Source organism: Schistocerca piceifrons, chromosome 4 (genome assembly GCF_021461385.2).
Source record: "Schistocerca piceifrons isolate TAMUIC-IGC-003096 chromosome 4, iqSchPice1.1, whole genome shotgun sequence".
Lineage (NCBI taxonomy): Eukaryota > Metazoa > Arthropoda > Insecta > Orthoptera > Acrididae > Schistocerca > Schistocerca piceifrons.
The window spans coordinates 145,677,900-145,697,184 of NC_060141.1; the positions used below are offsets into that span (position 1 = coordinate 145,677,900).

General features: G+C 43.9%; 1 protein-coding gene across 1 annotated transcript in view; it reads left to right on the plus strand.

The window, feature by feature from the left end:
* The window catches only part of LOC124795681 (glutamic acid-rich protein-like), a 58,730-nt gene that overhangs the window by 16,655 nt on the left and 22,790 nt on the right, over nt 1–19,285 (plus strand). The window contains exon 3 of the mRNA XM_047259762.1: nt 14,418–14,519. Coding sequence (XP_047115718.1) covers nt 14,418–14,519 — 102 coding nt within the window. The remainder of the gene's footprint in view (nt 1–14,417; nt 14,520–19,285) is intronic.

The window sequence follows — 19,285 nt, forward strand, 5'->3', positions numbered from 1 at the left end:
GTGGCTTATTAAACTGATTGTTCGGTAATTTTCACATCTCTCTACACCTGCTTTCTTTGGGATTGGAATAATTATATTCTTCTTGAAGGCTGAGGGTATTTCGCCTGTATCATACATCTTGCTCACCGGCTGGTAGAGTTTTATCAGGGCTGGCTCTCCCAAGGCTATCAGCATTATCTTGCTGAAATGTAAGCCCAGAATGGCTTGCCATGGAGGGCAACAAAACAGGGCGTAGAATATTGCTGGCCTACTGCTGTGCTGTAAGGGAGCCACTGATGACAACCAAAGGGATCCTGATATGAAACGAAATAGCACCCCAGAGTATCACTCGTGGTTATCAGGCCTTATGGCGAGTGACAGGATGGTATCCCACCGCTGTCCAGGATGTCTCCAGACACGTCTTCGGCCTGGAATCCCATTGAACGGAATAGTATTGCCTTCATTTAGGAGTCACACTTCGAACTGAGCCCCAGTGACCATCGAAGACACTCCAGACATTGGTAGAATACTAACCTAAATGTCGCCCGCCATATGGCCCGACAACCGCGAGTGATGGTCCAGGGTATCATTTCTTTTCATAGCAGTGTCCTTTTGGTTGTCATCCTCGCCACCCTTACAGCATTGCGTACGTCGACAATATTCTACGGCCCATTTTGTTGCCCTTCATGGAAAGCCATCATGGGCTTACATTTCAGCAGGATAACACCCGTTCGCGCACGGCGAGAATCTCTACTGCTTGCCTTAGTCCTTGTCAAATCCTACCTTGGCCTAATCTCTCCAGTGGAGAATGTTTGGGGCATTATGGGCGGGGCCCTCCAACCATCTCATTATTTTGACGATCTAACTCGCCAATTGGACAAAATTTGGCACAAAATTCCTCAGGAGGACAGCCAACAAATCTGTGAATCAGTGCGAAGCCAAATAACTGCTTGCAGAAAAACCTGAGGTGGACCAACGCGTTATACAAAATGGCTCAAATGGCTCTAAGCACTATGGGATTTAACATCTGAGGTCATCAGTCCCCTAGAACTTAGAACTGCTTAAACCTAACTAACCTTAGGACATCACACACATCCATGCCCGAGGCAGGATTCGAACCTGCGACTGTAGCAGCAGCGCGATTCCGGACTGATGCGCCTAGAACCGCTCGGCCACAACGGCCGGCAACGCGTTATTGACTTGCTCAATTTGTGAAGCTCTTTTTCTTGAAGAAATCGTCCAATTTTTTTGAAATTATAATCATTTGTTTGCCTGTACATGTACATCACATATGCCGATTTCTGTCCCATTCGGATAATTCCTTCGTGATGAGTATTTTGATTTGGTCTTAGAATGCAACGTGCTGCTTCCTCCCGACCAAGAAATCCCGGTCATAAATTTCCTCTAATACCCCAAAAGATTGTAATTTTTCAAATAAGCGTTGTTCACTCTTTCGAATTGCCGGCAGGACGTCTTTATCTAGGCAGCGGCCATAACCATGCACAAACAGTAAAATTTTTCAATCTTGGGTGCAGTTTTTATTATTTCTGACTTTTGCTTTTTTGGCTAACAAGAGTATTTGATCAGATGATGGCAGTTATCCAAAACGCAAAATCAAGATCAGAAATAATAAAGTGCAACCACGACTGAAAAATGTGCGTCTGTATACCCTCTTTCGGCCTGATGACGACAGTGACGCGTTGTGACTTGGACTGCACTATGCACCGAAAGTGTTGGAAGCCATTACGGTCCATGAAGCCACAACTGCAGAACCCAGCTCACGGATATTAGTCAGAGCTTGGTCGAAGGCACGCACATCTCGTACGACGTCCAGGATGTGCACACCAGAATTGAGGCCATGTCTGTGAATTGCTGCTGAATCCATTCTGACAAGGGAACCTCCCCATCGCACCCCCCTCAGATTTAGTTATAAGTTGGCACAGTGGATAGGCCTTGAAGCCCGCATCTCGTGGTCGTGTGGTAGCGTTCTCGCTTCCCACGCCCGAGTTCCCGGGTTCGATTCCCGGCGGGGTCAGGGATTTTCTCTGCCTCGTGATGGCTGGGTGTTGTGTGCTGTCCTTAGGTTAGTTAGGTTTAAGTAGTTCTAAGTTCTAGGGGACTGATGACCATAGATGTTAAGTCCCATAGTGCTCAGAGCCATTTGATAGGCTTTGAAAAACTAAACACAGATCAATCGAGAAAACAGGAAGAAGTTGTGTGGAACTATGAAAAAATAAGCAAAATATACAAACTGAGTAGTCCATGTACAAGATAGGCAACATCAAGGATAGTGTGAGCGCAGGAGCGTCGTGGTCCCGTGGTTAGCGTGAGCAGCTGTGGAATAAGAGGTCCTTGGTTCTAGTCTTCCCTCGGGTGAAAAATGTACTTTCTTTATTTTCGCAGTTATGATCTGTCCGTTCGTTCATTGACATCACTGTTCACTGTAATAAGTATAGTGTCTGTTTTTTGCGACCGCGCCACAAAACCGTGCGATTAGTAGACGAAAGGTTGTACCTCTCCAATGGGAACCGAAAACATTTGATCGCAAGGTCATAGGTCAACCGATTCCTCAACAGGAAAACACGTCTGATATATTCTATACGACACTGGTGACGGCATGTGGGTCACATGACAGGAATATGTTGTCGACCCACCTAACTTGTACACTTGGCGAATGAGTAAAAAGATTTTTCTACCTTGCCCGATTTAGGTTTTCTTGTGGATGTGATAATCACTCCCAAAAAAGTGATGAAAACATAAGCGTTTGTCACATAAACTGAAAATAAAAAGTTAAACTTTTCACCCGATGGAAGGACGTCTCGGTCTGTACCTGCTCACGCTAATCACAGGACCACGGCACTCCTAATCTTGATCTTTCCTTGATGTTGCCTATCTTGCGCATGGACTACTCAGTTTGTATATTTTGCTTATATTTTCATAGTTCCACACAACTTCTTCCTGTTTTCTCAATTGATCTGTGTTCAGTTTTTCAAGGCCTATCCACTGTGCCAACTTTTAACTAAATCTGAGGGAGGTGCCATGGGGAGGTTCCCTTGTGAGACATTTGTTAGAGCACAGGTGGTGTACAGGTCGCCTGCAAATAAGCGCAAGCCTGGGCTGTTCGCCGAGGCTGATCGGGAACTCACAGCTGTCAGCGGTCAACAAAGCGGCAGAATGGAGCAACAGCTCACCTCGTCCACCGGTCGCAGTTCTCAGAGCGCAGCGAGATGGCGGACGAAGCGAGTTGTTCTAATAGCGGGCATTCAGTGACAACTGTTTTAGTGGTACAATAGGTCATCTGTATGTAAAATTCTATGTACCGACTTGACAGAAAATCCTAGGAAGTTCTGGTCTGACGTTAAATCAGTAAGTGGCTCGAAACAGCATATCCAGACACTACGGGATGATGATGGCATTGAAACAGAGGATGACACGCGTAAAGCTGAAATACTAAACACCTTTTTCCAAAGCTGTTTCACAGCGGAAGACCGCACTGCAGTTCCTTCTCTAAATCCTCGCACAAACGAAAAAATGGCTGACATCGAAATAAGTGTCCAAGGAATAGAAAAGCAACTGGAATCACTCAATAGAGGAAAGTCCACTGGACCTGACGGGATACCAATTCGATTCTACACAGAGTACGCGAAAGAACTTGCCCCCCTTCTAACAGCCGTGTACCGCAAGTCTCTAGAGGAACGGAGGGTTCCAAATGATTGGAAAAGAGCACAGATAGTCCCAGTCTTCAAGAAGGGTCGTCGAGCAGATGCGCAAAACTATAGACCTATATCTCTGACGTCGATCTGTTGTAGAATTTTAGAACATGTTTTTTGCTCGAGTATCATGTCGTTTTTGGAAACCCAGAATCTACTATGTAGGAATCAACATGGATTCCGGAAACAGCGATCGTGTGAGACCCAACTCGCTTTATTTGTTCATGAGACCCAGAAAATATTAGATACAGGCTCCCAGGTAGATGCTATTTTGCTTGACTTCCGGAAGGCGATCGATACAGTTCCGCACTGTCGCCTGATAAACAAAGTAAGAGCCTACGGAATATCAGACCAGCTGTGTGGCTGGATTGCAGAGTTTTTAGCAAACAGAACACAGCATGTTGTTATCAATGGAGAGACGTCTACAGACGTTAAAGTAACCTCTGGCGTGCCACAGGGGAGTGCTATGGGACCATTGCTTTTCACAATATATATAAATGACCTAGTAGATAGTGTCGGAAGTTCCATGCGGCTTTTCGCGGATGATGCTGTAGTATACAGAGAAGTTGCAGCATTAGAAAATTGTAGCGAAATGCAGGAAGATCTGCAGCGGATAGGCACTTGGTGCAGGGAGTGGCAACTGACCCTTAACATAGACAAATGTAATGTATTGCGAATACATAGAAAGAAGGATCCTTTATTGTATGATTATATGATAGCGGAACAAACACTGGTAGCAGTTACTTCTGTAAAATATCTGGGAGTATGCGTGCGGAACGATTTGAAGTGGAATGATCATATAAAATTAATTGTTGGTAAGGCGGGTACCAGGTTGAGATTCATTGTGAGAGTCCTTTGAAAATGTAGTCCATCAACAAAGGAGGTGGCTTACAAAACACTCGTTCGACCTTTACTTGAGTATTGCTCATCAATGTTGGATCCGTACCAGATCGGTCTGACGGAGGAGATAGAGAAGATCCAAAGAAGAGCGGCGCGTTTCGTCACAGGGTTATTTGGTAACCGTGATAGCGTTACGGAGATGTTTAATAAACTCAAGTGACAGACTCTGCAAGAGAGGCGCTCTGCATCGCGGTGTAGCTTGCTCGCCCGGTTTCGAGAGGGTGCGTTTCTGGATGAGGTATCGAATATATTGCTTCCCCCTACTTATACCTCCCGAGGAGATCACGAATGTAAAATTAGATAGATAAGAGCGCGCACGGAGGCTTTCAGACAGTCGTTCTTCCCGCGAACCATACGCGACTGGAACAGGAAAGGGAGGTAATGACAGTGGCACGTAAAGTGCCCTCCGCCACACACCGTTGGGTGGCTTGCGGAGTATAGATGTAGATGTAGATGTAGATGTAGATGTAGATATCTTTTTGGCGATTATAATGATCATGCAAAATGTTTAATATGCCATAACACAGGGTGTTAAAAACAATCCATATTAGTGACTATTCCAATAAAGCCTACTTATAGAGTTTCAGCAGCGGCTTCAAATGATGACTTTTGGAATATACTACAACACTCTACGTATCACTCCCGTGGGAATCATGAGGACAAGATTAGACTGATTACAGCACGCGTAGAGGCATTCAAAGAATCATTATTCCCACGGTCCATCTGTGAATACAACGGGATAAAATCCTAATAACCGGTACAATGGGACGTACCCTCTGCAGGGTATCTCACAGTGGTTTGCAGAGTGCAAATGTAGGTATCTTTTGACGAAAGACGTCCCATTATTTGCAGCAGGTAGCTCATCAACGAAATGATTCTGCTGTGAAATCACCTGTCACATTTCTCAAAAGATAGTTGTAGGTTTGAAACCTTTTTCTGAAGGTGTCTATTGATTGTCATGGAGAGGGAGAAATTCCTTTGCATTTTTGTGAAGAAGAACACGATGAAGTCTTTTCTTCAGTTTCCCGAGGGTAGCACAGGCCACTTCATAGTTGATCGTTAAAACATAAGGGAGAACATCAAACCGAATAAACACTTCAGAGTGGCTCGGAGGCTGAGTGCAGATCTTTGTATTGGAGCCACTTTGGCAACTTGCAAGTCGCTAACTTACTCCAGTTACTCAACCGGGGAAAGGGAACCTACAGTATAACGTGGAATCCAAACAAGAGTCGTTTCTGGGGACTCCTCACATCGTGGAGTGGTGAACTTTACCTTACAGGCAGACCGAACATTTCTGTGGTTCGATCGGGATTCTGTCTCGCAACCTCTCGTTTTCCAGGCACTTTACCGCTAAACCACCAAAGCCGAGGAGGACTTCACTTAAAGCTGTACTGTAACAGCGTCGGAACAAATGTGTACATAAACCTGAGGGTCTTGCAAAAGAAAAAGCAAGTAAATCGAGATATTATAATGAAATGCACAACCGTTTTTCGAATATAATTCGGTATCTGTTTGATACATCAAATGACGCTCTTTTCACTTAAGATTTACGAGTTCAATACAAGGTTACAGATTCTGAAATGGCTGACATGTTGGAAACATAGCTTCACAGGTTTTCTACCCCTTCCATCTTCTACTACTTGACTTTAAATTTCTATTTATCTGCCTGTTTTGTTTTATAAGAGTGTGTTAGTTGCTCCTGCTTTTATTTAACCTAAGTCACGCATTTCGGCTGTCTGAATTTTTATAGGCAAATGGCCTTGATAGTGCGAAACGTGGAGGGCGAACTTACTCACAAGGAACAGGCGCCAGTTCGAGAAAGTTGCCTGCTGACAAAATGAAGTTCACACTGATTTGACAACATTCGGTTTATTGTACTTTAACCACAAGCAAGATTATCTCTACTAGCCTGATCACACTCGCTCTACAACCGCTTTTTGAATCGCGCTTGCCGTTGCTGGTAAGTTCCTCATGGTCGTCCATAATTTAAAATCATCCACTCATTATTCATATACACTATTGGCCATTAAAATTGCTACACCAAGTAGGAATGCAGATGATAAACGGATATTCACTGGACAAATATATTATACTAGAACTGACATGTGATTACGTTTTCACGCAATTTCGGTGCATAGATCCTAATAAATTAGTACCCGGAACAACCACCTCTGGCCGTAATAACGGCCTTGATACGCCTGGGCATTGAGTCAAACAGAGCTTGAATGGCGTGTACAGGTACAGCTGCCCATGCAGCTTCAACACGATACCACAGTTCATCAAGAGTAGTGACTAACGTATTGACGAGCCAGTTGCTCGCCCACCAGTGACCAGACGTTTTCAGTTGGTGAGAGATCTGGAGAATGTGCTGGCCAGGGCAGCAGTCGAACATTTTCTGTATCCAGAAAGGCCCGTACAGGACCTGGAACATGCGGTCGTGCATTATCCTGCTGAAATGTAGGGTTTCGCAGGAATCGAATGAAGGTTAGAGCCACGGGTCGTAACACATCTGAAATGTAACGTCCACTGTTCAAAGTGCCGTCAATACGAACAAGAGGTGACCGAGACGTGTAATCAATGACACCCCGTACCATCACACTGCGTGATACGCCAGTATGGCGATGACGAATACACGCTTCCAATGTGCGTTCATCATGATGTCGCCAAACACGGATCCGACCATCATGATGCTGTAAACAGAACCTGGATTCATCCGAAAATATGACGTTTAGCCATTCGTGCACCCAGGTTCGTCGTTAAGTACACCATCGCAGGAGCTCCTCTCTGTGATGCAGCGTCAAGGGTAACCGCAGCCATGGATTCCGAGCTGATAGTCCATGCTGCTGCAAACGTCGTCGAACTGTTCGTGGAGATGGTTGTTGTCTTCCAAACGTCCCCATTTGTTGACTCAGGGATCGAGACGTGGTTGCACGATCCGTTACACCCATGCGGATAAGATGCCTGTCATCTCGACTGCTAGTGATACGAGGCCGTTGGGATCCAGCATGGAGTTCCATATTACCCTCCTGAACCCACCGATTCCATATACGGCTAACAGTCATTGGATCTCGACCAATGCGAGCAGCAATGTCGCGGTACGATAATCCGCAGTCGCGATAGGCTACAATCCGACCTTTATCAAAATCGGAAACGTGATGGTACGCATATCTCCTCCTTACACGAGGTATCACAACAACGTTTCACCAAGCAACGCCTGTGAACTGCTGTTTGTGTATGAGAAATCGATTGGAAACTCCTCATGTCAGCACGTTGTAGGTGTCGCCACCGGCGCCAGCCTTGTGTGAATGCTCTGAAAAGCTAATCATTTGCATATCACAACATCTTGTTCCTGTCGGTTAAATTTCGCGTTTTTAGCACGTCATATTCGTGGTGTAGCAATTTTAATGGCCAGTAGTGTAATTACACTTCCACCAGTTGATGACATTTCTTCCCTATCGCGTACCGCACACAATCGCAATCACCTCCTAAAGAAGGCTCAGGCGGGTTTGACACTTACTTGCCAAAGCAAACTTCGGACACCAAATGGTACCCTCTAGTACAATGGGTCTTCCCCGTCAGCGACCCTAAGGACTCCCCGCATCCAAGAGGCGTTAAGAGTAGTAGATCGTACAGGTCCGAGACAGGGTCTATATCTGCACCCTTACAAGTAGCTCCACATCTGTGGACCACTCTGCCCACTACACTCTCGACGTTGTCTGCTTGGGGTGATATAAAGAGACGTCACAGATAACCTTAAAGTCTTAACGGTTTCGGCGACAAGAGAAGCGGTGCAAAACTGGATTGCGAACTTCACATTTCTCTTACTGCAGTTGACTTGCTTGAAATGTTTAGCCGATCCTCTTCTCTGGAGATGTGGATGCGTCAATCTTTACAATTTCTTCTCCGAAGAAATAATGCTGGCGAGAGGAACCAAAAAATCATTATCTCTCTCACTTGAAATAACACGGTACTCTCACACTTTCAGTTCAGCTCAGGTGTATTTTCCTTTCCACAAGTTTGATATAAGCATAGAAACTCTTGAAAGTCAATTACACCGGTACCCATTACATACAATTGAATATAATCACAATTGCCTGGTTTTAACAACCAAATAATTTATAGACGTCCCATACGTCTTGCTTCGTTCAGAGGTACGACATGAAGTTAAAAGTCTATTGTCAAAATGTTCGTTTTTCCTTTTTTATCAGCAATCACATTCAGTAACACAGCAAAGAATAGCATTTAATTATTCCGTGCCCTCTCACACAGCGTCTGTGGCTCTTGTGGCAAACACTTGTCGGCGTCGTTCGACTGCCCCGGTTGTCGTCCTCTCATTTCAAACTTCCAACATGCACACAGAAACCGGTGGCGCAGTAGATACTTTTAAAATATCGGGTGTCCGTGACGGTGGAAGGTCAAGTGTCTCTAGAATTTACACCGAAATCCTCGAGTCACTACAAAAGTCAGAATACACCTTCTGTGCAACGTCATGGAACCCATGGAACATGTAACCTCCACAACACCAATCATCAAGTCTCACCTACGAGGGTACAATCCAGTCAAAGCCATCTTTAAACAAAACTGTACGAGGCTTTCAATACTGTTTCAACCAAAACAAAATTCACTTCATCAAGTCACAACAATATTATGCACCTACAATCAGAAATGTACCACAACTATGTGGTCATCAGCGGTATAATACCTACACTGTAAAACGTGAACAACTGTCAGAAAATCACATAGCTTAGGCGCAGTATACTCGAACCAGTAGAACTCTCAGCGACTTGTAGTCGTGTCAACACCGCCGACATTGCAGCTGAAATGTCGACATTACACCCTACAAGCGACGGATTACTGGTGATGGGTCCAGGGATATCTCCCACAATAGACAGCTCGGCTTCGACCCTGCCACATGTGATTTACCAAGCAATTGCATCCAGTACTTCGAACATGACTCTCGTGAATGTCTGCTGTGCAAAACGAGCAGCTGTATTTAGCAGCAGTGGTTGTTCATTCCCGTTTATCCTCTAATAGTTGGGAAAAGAAATAAGTTAAAAATGGGAACTGTAATTTATTAAATTTGTTTTGAGACACTTTTCCTGTGAATTGTAGCCTATGTTACACAATACGTAACAGTTTTCATTGTCGCCAAGTGTGTTGTGTACATCTTTCCTGTATGAATGCAAATAATTATTAAAGTCGCCAATTCTTTATTTACCGGGTAATAAAAAAGTCAGTATAAATTCGAAAACTGAATAAATCACGGAATAATGTAGATAGAGAAGTAAAAATTAACACACATGCTTGGAATGACGTGGGGTTTTATTAGAACCAAAAAAATACAAAAGTTCAAAAAATGTCCGACAGATGGCGCTTCATCTGATCAGAATAGCAATAATTAGAATAGCAAAGTAAGACAAAGCAAAGGTGATGTTCTTTACAGGAAATGCTTAATATGTCCACCACCATTCCTCAACAATTGCTGTAGGCGAGGAATAATGTTGTGAACAGCACTGTAAAGCATGTCCGGAGTTATGGTGAGGCATTGGCGTCGATGTTGTCTTTCAGCATCCCTAGAGATGTCGGTCGATCACGATACACTTGCGACTTCAGGTAACCCCAAAGCCAATAATCGCACGGACTGAGATCTGGGGACCTGGGAGGCCAAGCATGACGAAAGTGGCGGCTGAGCACACGATCATCACCAAACGACGCGCGCAAGAGATCTTTCACGCGTCTAGCAATATGTGGTGGAGCGCCAAACTGCATAAACATCTTACGTTCCAGCAGGTGTTTATCACCCAGGCTGGGGATGATGCGATTCTGTAACATATCGGCGTACCTCTCACCCGTCACGGTAGCAGTTACAAAACCACAATCACGCATTTCCTCGAAGAAAAAAGGGCCGATAACGGTAAACGTGGTACATCCAACCTATACCGTGACTTTCTCGTCGTGCAATGGAGTTTCCACGACAGTTCTAGGATTTTCGGTAGCCCAAATTCTGCAGTTGTGGGCGTTGACAGACCCTCCGAGCGTGAAACGAGGTTTGTCGGTCCACAACACGTTACTCAGCCAATCGTCAACTTCCACCATCTTTTGAATCGCCCACACCGCAAAAGCCCTCCGCTTCACTAAATAGCCAGGTAACAGTTCATGATGCCGATGGATTTTGTACGGATAGAATCGGAGGGTACGTCTAAGTGCCAACCAAACAGTAGTGTATGGAATGCCGGTGCGACGTGCGACTGCACGAGCGCTGACTTCCCCGTGCATACCGGTAGACGAACCCGCTACAGTCTCGATTTCTCCCTGAACTGTCTCAGCAGCATTACGCCTTGTGCTCGGTCGCCCACTACGAGGCCTATCGTCTAAACAACCCGTGGCTTCGAACTTCGAAATCATTCTCGCCACAGCTGCATTTGTCAACGGACCTTTACCCGTTCGAATCCCCTTCCTATGGCGTTAGGATCGTAACGCTGAACTAGCACATTCCCTATTCTGATAATACAGCTTCACTAAAAGCACCTTTTCAGGTAACGTCAACATGCTGCGACTGCTGGCGCATCTGATTTCTCTCTCATTACAGCTCCTTTTATACACGATTGCCATGCTCAGTCACTGACGTTTTGCTGTCCAGTGCCATCTGTCTGACATTTTGTGAACTTTGGTTTTTTTTTTTGTTCTAATAAAACCCCATGTCATTCCAAGCATGAATGTCAATTTTTACCACTCTATCTACATTATTCCGTGATTAATTAAATTTTCAAATATATACTGACTTTTTGATCACCCAGTATTAATTAGTCTTTTAATTTAAGTTCAAATATGCACACAGTGGTTTTGACATCTGTGTCTACAGAAATGTTATCAAATGCAGCACTACTGGTTTACATAACACTTGTTGTAAATTGTGTGAGCGAATGTGAGATTACGTGAAATAAGACTTCAGTACAGCTGTAGAATAAGTAAACGCTAAACATTTAAATTAAAATGACCACTTACCTCATTCCGGCTAGAATTGAAAAACTTTAATAATGAATCTACTTCTTTCACAAATCCACAGATCACTGCAAAATCTAATGTGTCAATGGTTTTGTACTTGTATTCATTCTTAATACATATGTAAGTGAGAACTCCGGCTTCAGTTTCACGTGGCAGCGTATGACAAATACTTCGAAGTCATTTTCGGTCGATATACACTACTGGCCATTAAAATTGCTACACCAAGAAGAAATGCAGTTGATAAACGGGTATTCATTGCACAAATATATTATACTAGAACTGACATGTGATTACGTTATCACGAAATTTCGGTGCATAGATCCTAATAAATTAGTATCCAGAACAACCACCTCTGGCCGTAATAACGGCCTTGATACGCCTGGGCATTGAGTCAAACATAACTTGAATGGCGTGTAAAGGTACAGCTGCCCATGCAGCTTCAACACGATACCACAGTTCATCAAGAGTAGTGATTGGCGTATTGTGACGAGCTAGTTGCTCGGTCACCATTGACCAGACGTTTTCAGTTGGTGAGAGATCCGGAGAATGTACTGGCCAGGGCAGCAGTCGAACATTTTCTGTATCGAGAAAGGCCCGTACAGGACCTGCAACATGCGGTCGTGCATTATCCTGCTGAAATGTATGGTTTCGCGGGGATCGAATGAAGGTTAGAGCCACGGGTCGTAACACATCTGAAATGTAACGTCCACTGTTCAAAGTGCCGTTAATGCGAACAAGAGGTGACCGCGACGTTTAACCAATGACACCCCGTACCATCACGCCGGGTGATTCGCCAGTATGGCGATGACGAGTACACGCTTCCAATGCGCGTTCACCGTGATGTCACCAAACACGGATGCGACCATCATGATGTTGTAAACAGAACCTGGATTCATCCGAAAAAATGACGTTTTGCCATTCGTGCACCCAGGTTCGTCGTTGAGTACACCATCGCAGGCGCTCCTGTCTGTGATGCAGCGTCAAGGGTAACCGCAGCCATGGTCTCCGAGCTGATGGTCCATGCTGCTCCAAACGTCGTCGAACTGTTCGTGCAGATGGATGTTGTCTTGCAAACGTTCCCATCTGTTGACTCATGGGTCGATACGTGGCTGCACGATCCGTTAGAGCCGTGCGGATAAGACTCCTGTCATCTCGACTGCTAGTGATACGAGGCCGTTGGGATCCAGCACGGCGTTCCGTATTATCCTCCTGAACCCACCGATTCCATATTCACCTAACAATGGATCTCGACCAACGCGAGCAGCAATGTTGCGATACGATAATTCGCAATTGCGATAGGCTACAATCGGACCTTTGTCAAAGTCGGAAACGTGATGGTACGCATGTCTCCTCCTTACACGAGGTATCACAACAACGTTTCACCAAGCAACGCCTGTGAACTGCTGTTTGTGTATGAGAAATCGGTTGGAAACTTTCCTCATGTCAGCACGCTGTAGGTGTCGCCACCAGCGCCAACCTTGTGTGAATGCTCTGAAACGCTAATCATTTGCATATCACAACATCTTATTCCTGTCGGTTAAATTTCGCGTCTGTAGCACGTCATATTCGTGGTGTAGCAATTTTAATGGCCATTAGTGTAATTACACTTCCACCAGTTAATGACATTTCTTCCCTATCGCGTACCGCACACGATCGCAATCACCTCCTAAAGAAGGCTCAGGTGGGTTTGACACTTACTTGCCAAAGCAAACTGCGGGCACCAAGTGGTACCTTATAGTACAATGGGTCTTCCCCGTCAGCGACCCTAAGGACTCCCCGCATCCAAGAGGCGTTAAGAGTAGTAGATCGTACAGGTCCGAGACAGGGTCTATATCTGCACCCTTACAAGTAGCTCCACATCTGTGGACCACTCTGCCCACTACACTCTCGACGTTGTCTGCTTGGGGTGATATAAAGAGACGTCACAGATAACCTTAAAGTCTTAACGGTTTCGGCGACAAGAGAAGCGGTGCAAAACTGGATTGCGAACTTCACATTTCTCTTACTGCAGTTGACTTGCTTGAAATGTTTAGCCGATCCTCTTCTCTGGATATGTGGATGCGTCAATCTTTACAATTTCTTCTCCGAAGAAATAATGCTGGTGAGAGGGACCAAAAAATTACTATCTCTCTCACTTGAAATAACACGGTACTCTCACACTTTCAGTTCAGCTCAGGTGTATTTTCCTTTCCACAAGTTTGATATAAGCATAGAAACTCTTGAAAGTCAACTACACCGGTACCCATTACATACAATTGAATATAATCACAATTGCCTGGTTTTAACAACCAAATAATTTATAGACGTCCCATGCGTCTTGCTTCGTTCAGAGCTAAGACATGAAGTAAGTTGAAAGTCTATTGTCAAAATGTTCGTTTTTCTTTTTTTTCAGCAATCACATTCACTAAGACAGCAAAGAACAGCATTTAATTGTTCCGTGCCCTCTCACACAGCGTCTGGTCGATATACATTAAGAAATAGATAGATTCTCACATTCAATAGCGTAAGTGATTTCAGAGACTATCTGTTAAGAAATAGATACGGAACATGCTCTACACAAACAGTACGCATTTTACCTAAGTACGTCTAGTTAACCGCAAGAGAGTAAATTTTTTTTAGTTTAGCAGAAGATGATTTTAGTTTTTTCAGAAGGCGAATGTTATTAAAGAAACGGAAATTATTATGCGGAAAACTGAGAGTTAACCGAGACTGTGTAGCGGTAGCTATACCTAGCCTCAGTCACCCTAGAAATCACAGTTGCAATAATAGTTTTTGGTATTATATGGTGAGTGTATTTGCAAATATAACACATGTGATTCGCAGGTACGTGGAGGCGCAATGCGAAGAGTTGGCGGCAGTTCTCAGCCCGCAGAGGCTCCGGCTGCTGTGGAAGATGCTCGGAAGGCACTTATCAATGTCGAGATCGTAAGTACTGCCACGATTGCTCCATTGCTCCATACACAGGGTGAGAGGTCAGAAACAATCTGTAAAGTTTGTAAAGGTGTTCCAGGGGAGCTTGTACTGTTAAAAAGAAATTCGTTTCCCAGTTAATTAGCATTGAAGTTTGCCGGAGATGATGTTTTTCGTTTGGTTTCCTAAAACCGTGCAAGAGAGCGATACAAACATTGGACATGAGGCGGTAACAAGGATCCAACTGGGCCAAAGGCTGAGCAGTCTCGTGCGCTATCATCTACGATATGAGAACAACTGACAGTATTCTTGTATCTGGCGAACCTCTTGAATATGAGCGCGCAAGAGCCCGATTGACTAACTTCATTACTAATTAATTTTGAAACGGGGCAACGTACCGAGTTTTTCTTAACAATCATTTCTCAGCACAACCTGCCTTGCAACATCCTGTTTCCGACCATCCTGTATATGCTTTGTATCTGATGGGTCCTAGAGTATGAGAGCTGACAGTTTGTACAAAGGATCGTGAAATATTGTTAAATACCATCTATATTGGTGAGCATGATTAGTGTACAACGTTTGTTGGACGATTGGAATACATAAAACATACGGCAGTCTGTTGGCGATCATCTAAAGTGGCCAGTGCGATGTGCGGCGTAGAACTTAGGAGAAAGATAACTCCGTTCTGTTAGTAAACATTTTCGTGTGAAAGATTATATACTGCTGGAAAAAATGCAACCCCCTCATGGACAAGACCATTTTATTGAAAAGTGAGTTGAATGATATTTCATCATTGGAGGAGTATATGATAACAAATTCAGACCAAATGAAACACACATGTCACAGTAAAGAGTGCTCACATAGTTGCATCAGTACGCAGCGTACCCCTCTCTGACGGCAAAAGTGCCGAATGACATCCTGAGATAGATTGTCCTAAGCACTTTGCACCTTTTGTTACAATTCGGCCAGGTTTCATGCAGGCCCTAGAGGACGAGTAAGTTCCCACTTCATCCTGTCCCATACGTGTTCAAATGTGTGTGAAATCTTATGGGACTTAACTGCTAAGGTCATGTCCCTAAGCTTACACACTACTTAACCTAAATTATCCTAAGGACAAACACACACACGCATGCCCGAGGGAGGACTCGAACCTCCGCCGGGACCAGCCGCACAGTCCATGACTGCAGCGCCCAGACCGCTCGGCTAATCCCTCGTGTTCAATTGGCGAGAAATCTGCCGATCTTCCTGGCCAGGCCAGTTCTTGTACTCCACGAAGAGCCGTGTGTGGACGTGCATTGTCTTGCTTAAAGAGAACATCACCTTCCTGTCGAAGAAATGGCAGTAGCGCAGGGATAGCAGCCTGTGAAATTTATCAGACACTGGTTACCGTATCCTGCAGAAAAACCAAATGTGATTGTAAGTTGTAACGGATGGCCTACCGCACTGTTGAGCCGGGGATGGGACCTACGAGTCGTGGGCGAATGCACCCCCAAATAGGCAGCTCACCAGGTCTACGCAGTATGCGTGAATGTCCATCACCCACAAACAGAAACTACTCTAATCACTGAAGACGACAGAGCGGTATCCGACCGCCTATGTCCGTGACAAATGAGTCACTATAAGCCGTTCAGCATAAGAATAAACCTGATGTAAACATTGGACTACGTATTCTTCCGCGTTTGCTGGAACCTCTTTGGATTTCAGTTTCACGTGGGACTGCAGCCAAGCTGTCTCGAGTAGTGTCAAGTACGGGTACGTTTTCTGCTGTGCGTTACGTGCACATCGACTTATCGATAATACGGCACAACAGCTTTAGCGTCGCATTTAACTCAGCACTGGCCGGTCAGCTGATACAGTGATGCAGTGACTTGGCCAGCTGCAGTTCACACAAAAAACGAGACGAGCAGAGGAGCAATACAGCTTCGAATGTCGTTTAATTTTTATGCAGCATGAAATAATACACTGCAAATCTCCCACAATACGCTCCTTAGACGACTAGACGAAAACCACAACATGTTATCGTTTTTAGCTAACGTACAATTGTAACTAAAAACAAGAATGATGAAAATTCCTGACTTAACCACAGGATAATTTTTCTGCATAAGCTGTGTATAACGTAAGAGAGTATTCAAGGATTTCGCCGTATAGTTAAATATTGAAGCCACTGAAGGTATTACTTACAGTCAGTCGTCTGGTAATCTCTTAGCTCTTCCTTATCCAAATCCGAGAAATACATTTCAATTCTGGAAGCCTCACCTGCTACGTGGATAACGAGCTTATCAACAACAGAATCCACGAAGCCAACCAGGCGCAGCATTTTCTCTTCTTCTTTCATGACGATCCGTTCTATATCCCGCCAGCGTTCGGCAGTGACGTGTGAAAAAGCTGCGTGCTTTAGTTCCATTACGTCTGGCAGCGCAACAGTCTTGTTACTTCTCGGGCCAAATCCCGCACCTTGTTGGGTTCATATTGTGATGGTACAGAGCAAATGTAAAAATGCAGCATCTGTATGATGTGCTCGATGCTGTAAAAATGATTGTTTTTCATGTTTCTACGGTACTTATCTACCTCTGTGTTATAAAACGATGGACATAGTCCAAATAAATATGATTTGGTTTTTAATTTTTGTCTTGAAAGTTAAATTGTTATGTTATATTAATTTAAACTACTTTTATGAACAGTGTTTCATAAAACATCGATAATTAAGAATTTGTATTAAAAAAATAGGAGTGCGGGTAAGCTACTACAAACAGCGTAATTAACGCTTATTGTGGCCAAGATAGAGACAAAGCCCATGCGTACTACAGTAGTACAAGTTTATATGCCAACTAGCTCTGCAGATGAGGAAGAAATTGATGAAATGTGTGATGAGATAAAAGAAATTATTCAGGTAGTGAAGGGAGACGAAAATTTAATAGTCATGGGTGACTGGAATTCGAGTGTAGGAAAAGGGAGAGAAGGAAACGTAGTAGGTGAATATGGATTGGGGCTAAGAAATGAAAGAGGAAGCCGCCTGATAGAATTTTGCACAGAGCACAACATAATCATAGCTAACACTTGGTTTAAGAATCATGAAAGGAGGCTGTATACATGGAAGAACCCTGGAGATACTAAAAGGTATCAGATAGATTATATCATGGTAAGACAGAGATTTAGGAACCAGGTTTTAAATTGTAAGACATTTCCAGGGGCAGATGTGGACTCTGACCACAATCTATTGGTTATGACCTGTAGATTAAAACTGAAGAAACTGCAAAAAGGTGGGAATTTAAGGAGATGGGACCTGGATAAACTGAAAGAACCAGAGGTTGTACAGAGTTTCAGGGAGAGCATAAGAGAACAATTGACAGGAATGGGGGAAAGAAATACAGTAGAAGAAGAATGGGTAACTTTGAGGGATGAAGTAGTGAAGGCAGCAGAGGATCAAGTAGGTAAAAAGACGAGGGCTAGTAGAAATCCTTGGGTAACAGAAGAAATATTGAATTTAATTGATGAAAGGAGAAAATATAAAAATGCAGTAAATGAAGCGGGCAAAAAGGAATACAAACGTCTCAAAAATGAGATCGACAGGAAGTGCAAAATGGCTAAGGAGGGATGGCTAGAGGACAAATGTAAGGAAGTAGAGGCTTATCTCACTAGGGGTAAGATAGATACTGCCTACAGGAAAATTAAAGAGACCTTTGGAGAAAGGAGAACCACTTGTATGAACATCAAGAGCTCAGATGGAAACCCAGTTCTAAGCAAAGAAGGGAAAGCAGAAAGGTGGAAGGAGTATATAGAGTGTCTATACAAGGGCGATGTACTTGAGGACAATATTATGGAAATGGAAGAGGATGTAGATGAAGACAAAATGGGAGATACGATACTGCGTGATGAGTTTGACAGAGCACTGAAAGACCTGAGTGGAAACAAGGCCCCAGAAGTAGACAACATTCCATTAGAACTACTGACGGCTTTGGGAGAGCCAGTCCTGACAAAACTCTACCATCTGGTGAGCAAGATGTATGAGACAGGCGAAATTGCCTCAGACTTCAAGAAGAGCATAATAATTCCAATCCCAAAGAAAGCATGTGTTGACAGATGTGATAATTACTTAACTATCAGTTTAATAAGTCACAGCTGCAAAATACTAACACGAATTCTTTACAGACGAATGGAAAAACTGGTAGAAGCCGACCTCAGGGAAGATCAGTTTGGATTCCGTAGAAATATTGGAACACGTGAGGAAATACTGACCTTACGACTTATCTTAGAAGAAAGATTAAGGAAAGGCAAACCTACGTTTCTAGCGTTTGTAGACTTAGAGAAAGTTTTTGACAATGTTGACTGGAATACTCTCTTTCAAATTCTAAAAGTGGCAGGGGTAAAATACAGGGAACGAAGGGCTATTTACAATTTGTACATAACCCAGATGGCAGTTATAAGAGTCGAGGGACATGAAAGGGGAGTAGTGGTTGGGAAGGGAGTGAGACAGGGTTGTAGCCTCTCCCCGATGTTATTCAATCTGTATATTTAGCAAGCAGTAGGTATTAAAATGCATGGAGAGGAAATTAAAACTTTGAGGTTCGCTGATGACACTGTAATTCTGTCAGAGACAGCAAAGGACTTGGAAGATCAGCTGAACGGAATGGACAGTGTCTTGAAAGAATGATATAAGATGAACATCAACAAAAGCAAAACGAGGATAATGGAATGTAATCGAATTAAGTCGGGGGATGCTGAGGGAATTAGATTGGGAAATGAGACACTTAAAGTAGTAAAGGAGTTTTGCTATTTGGGGA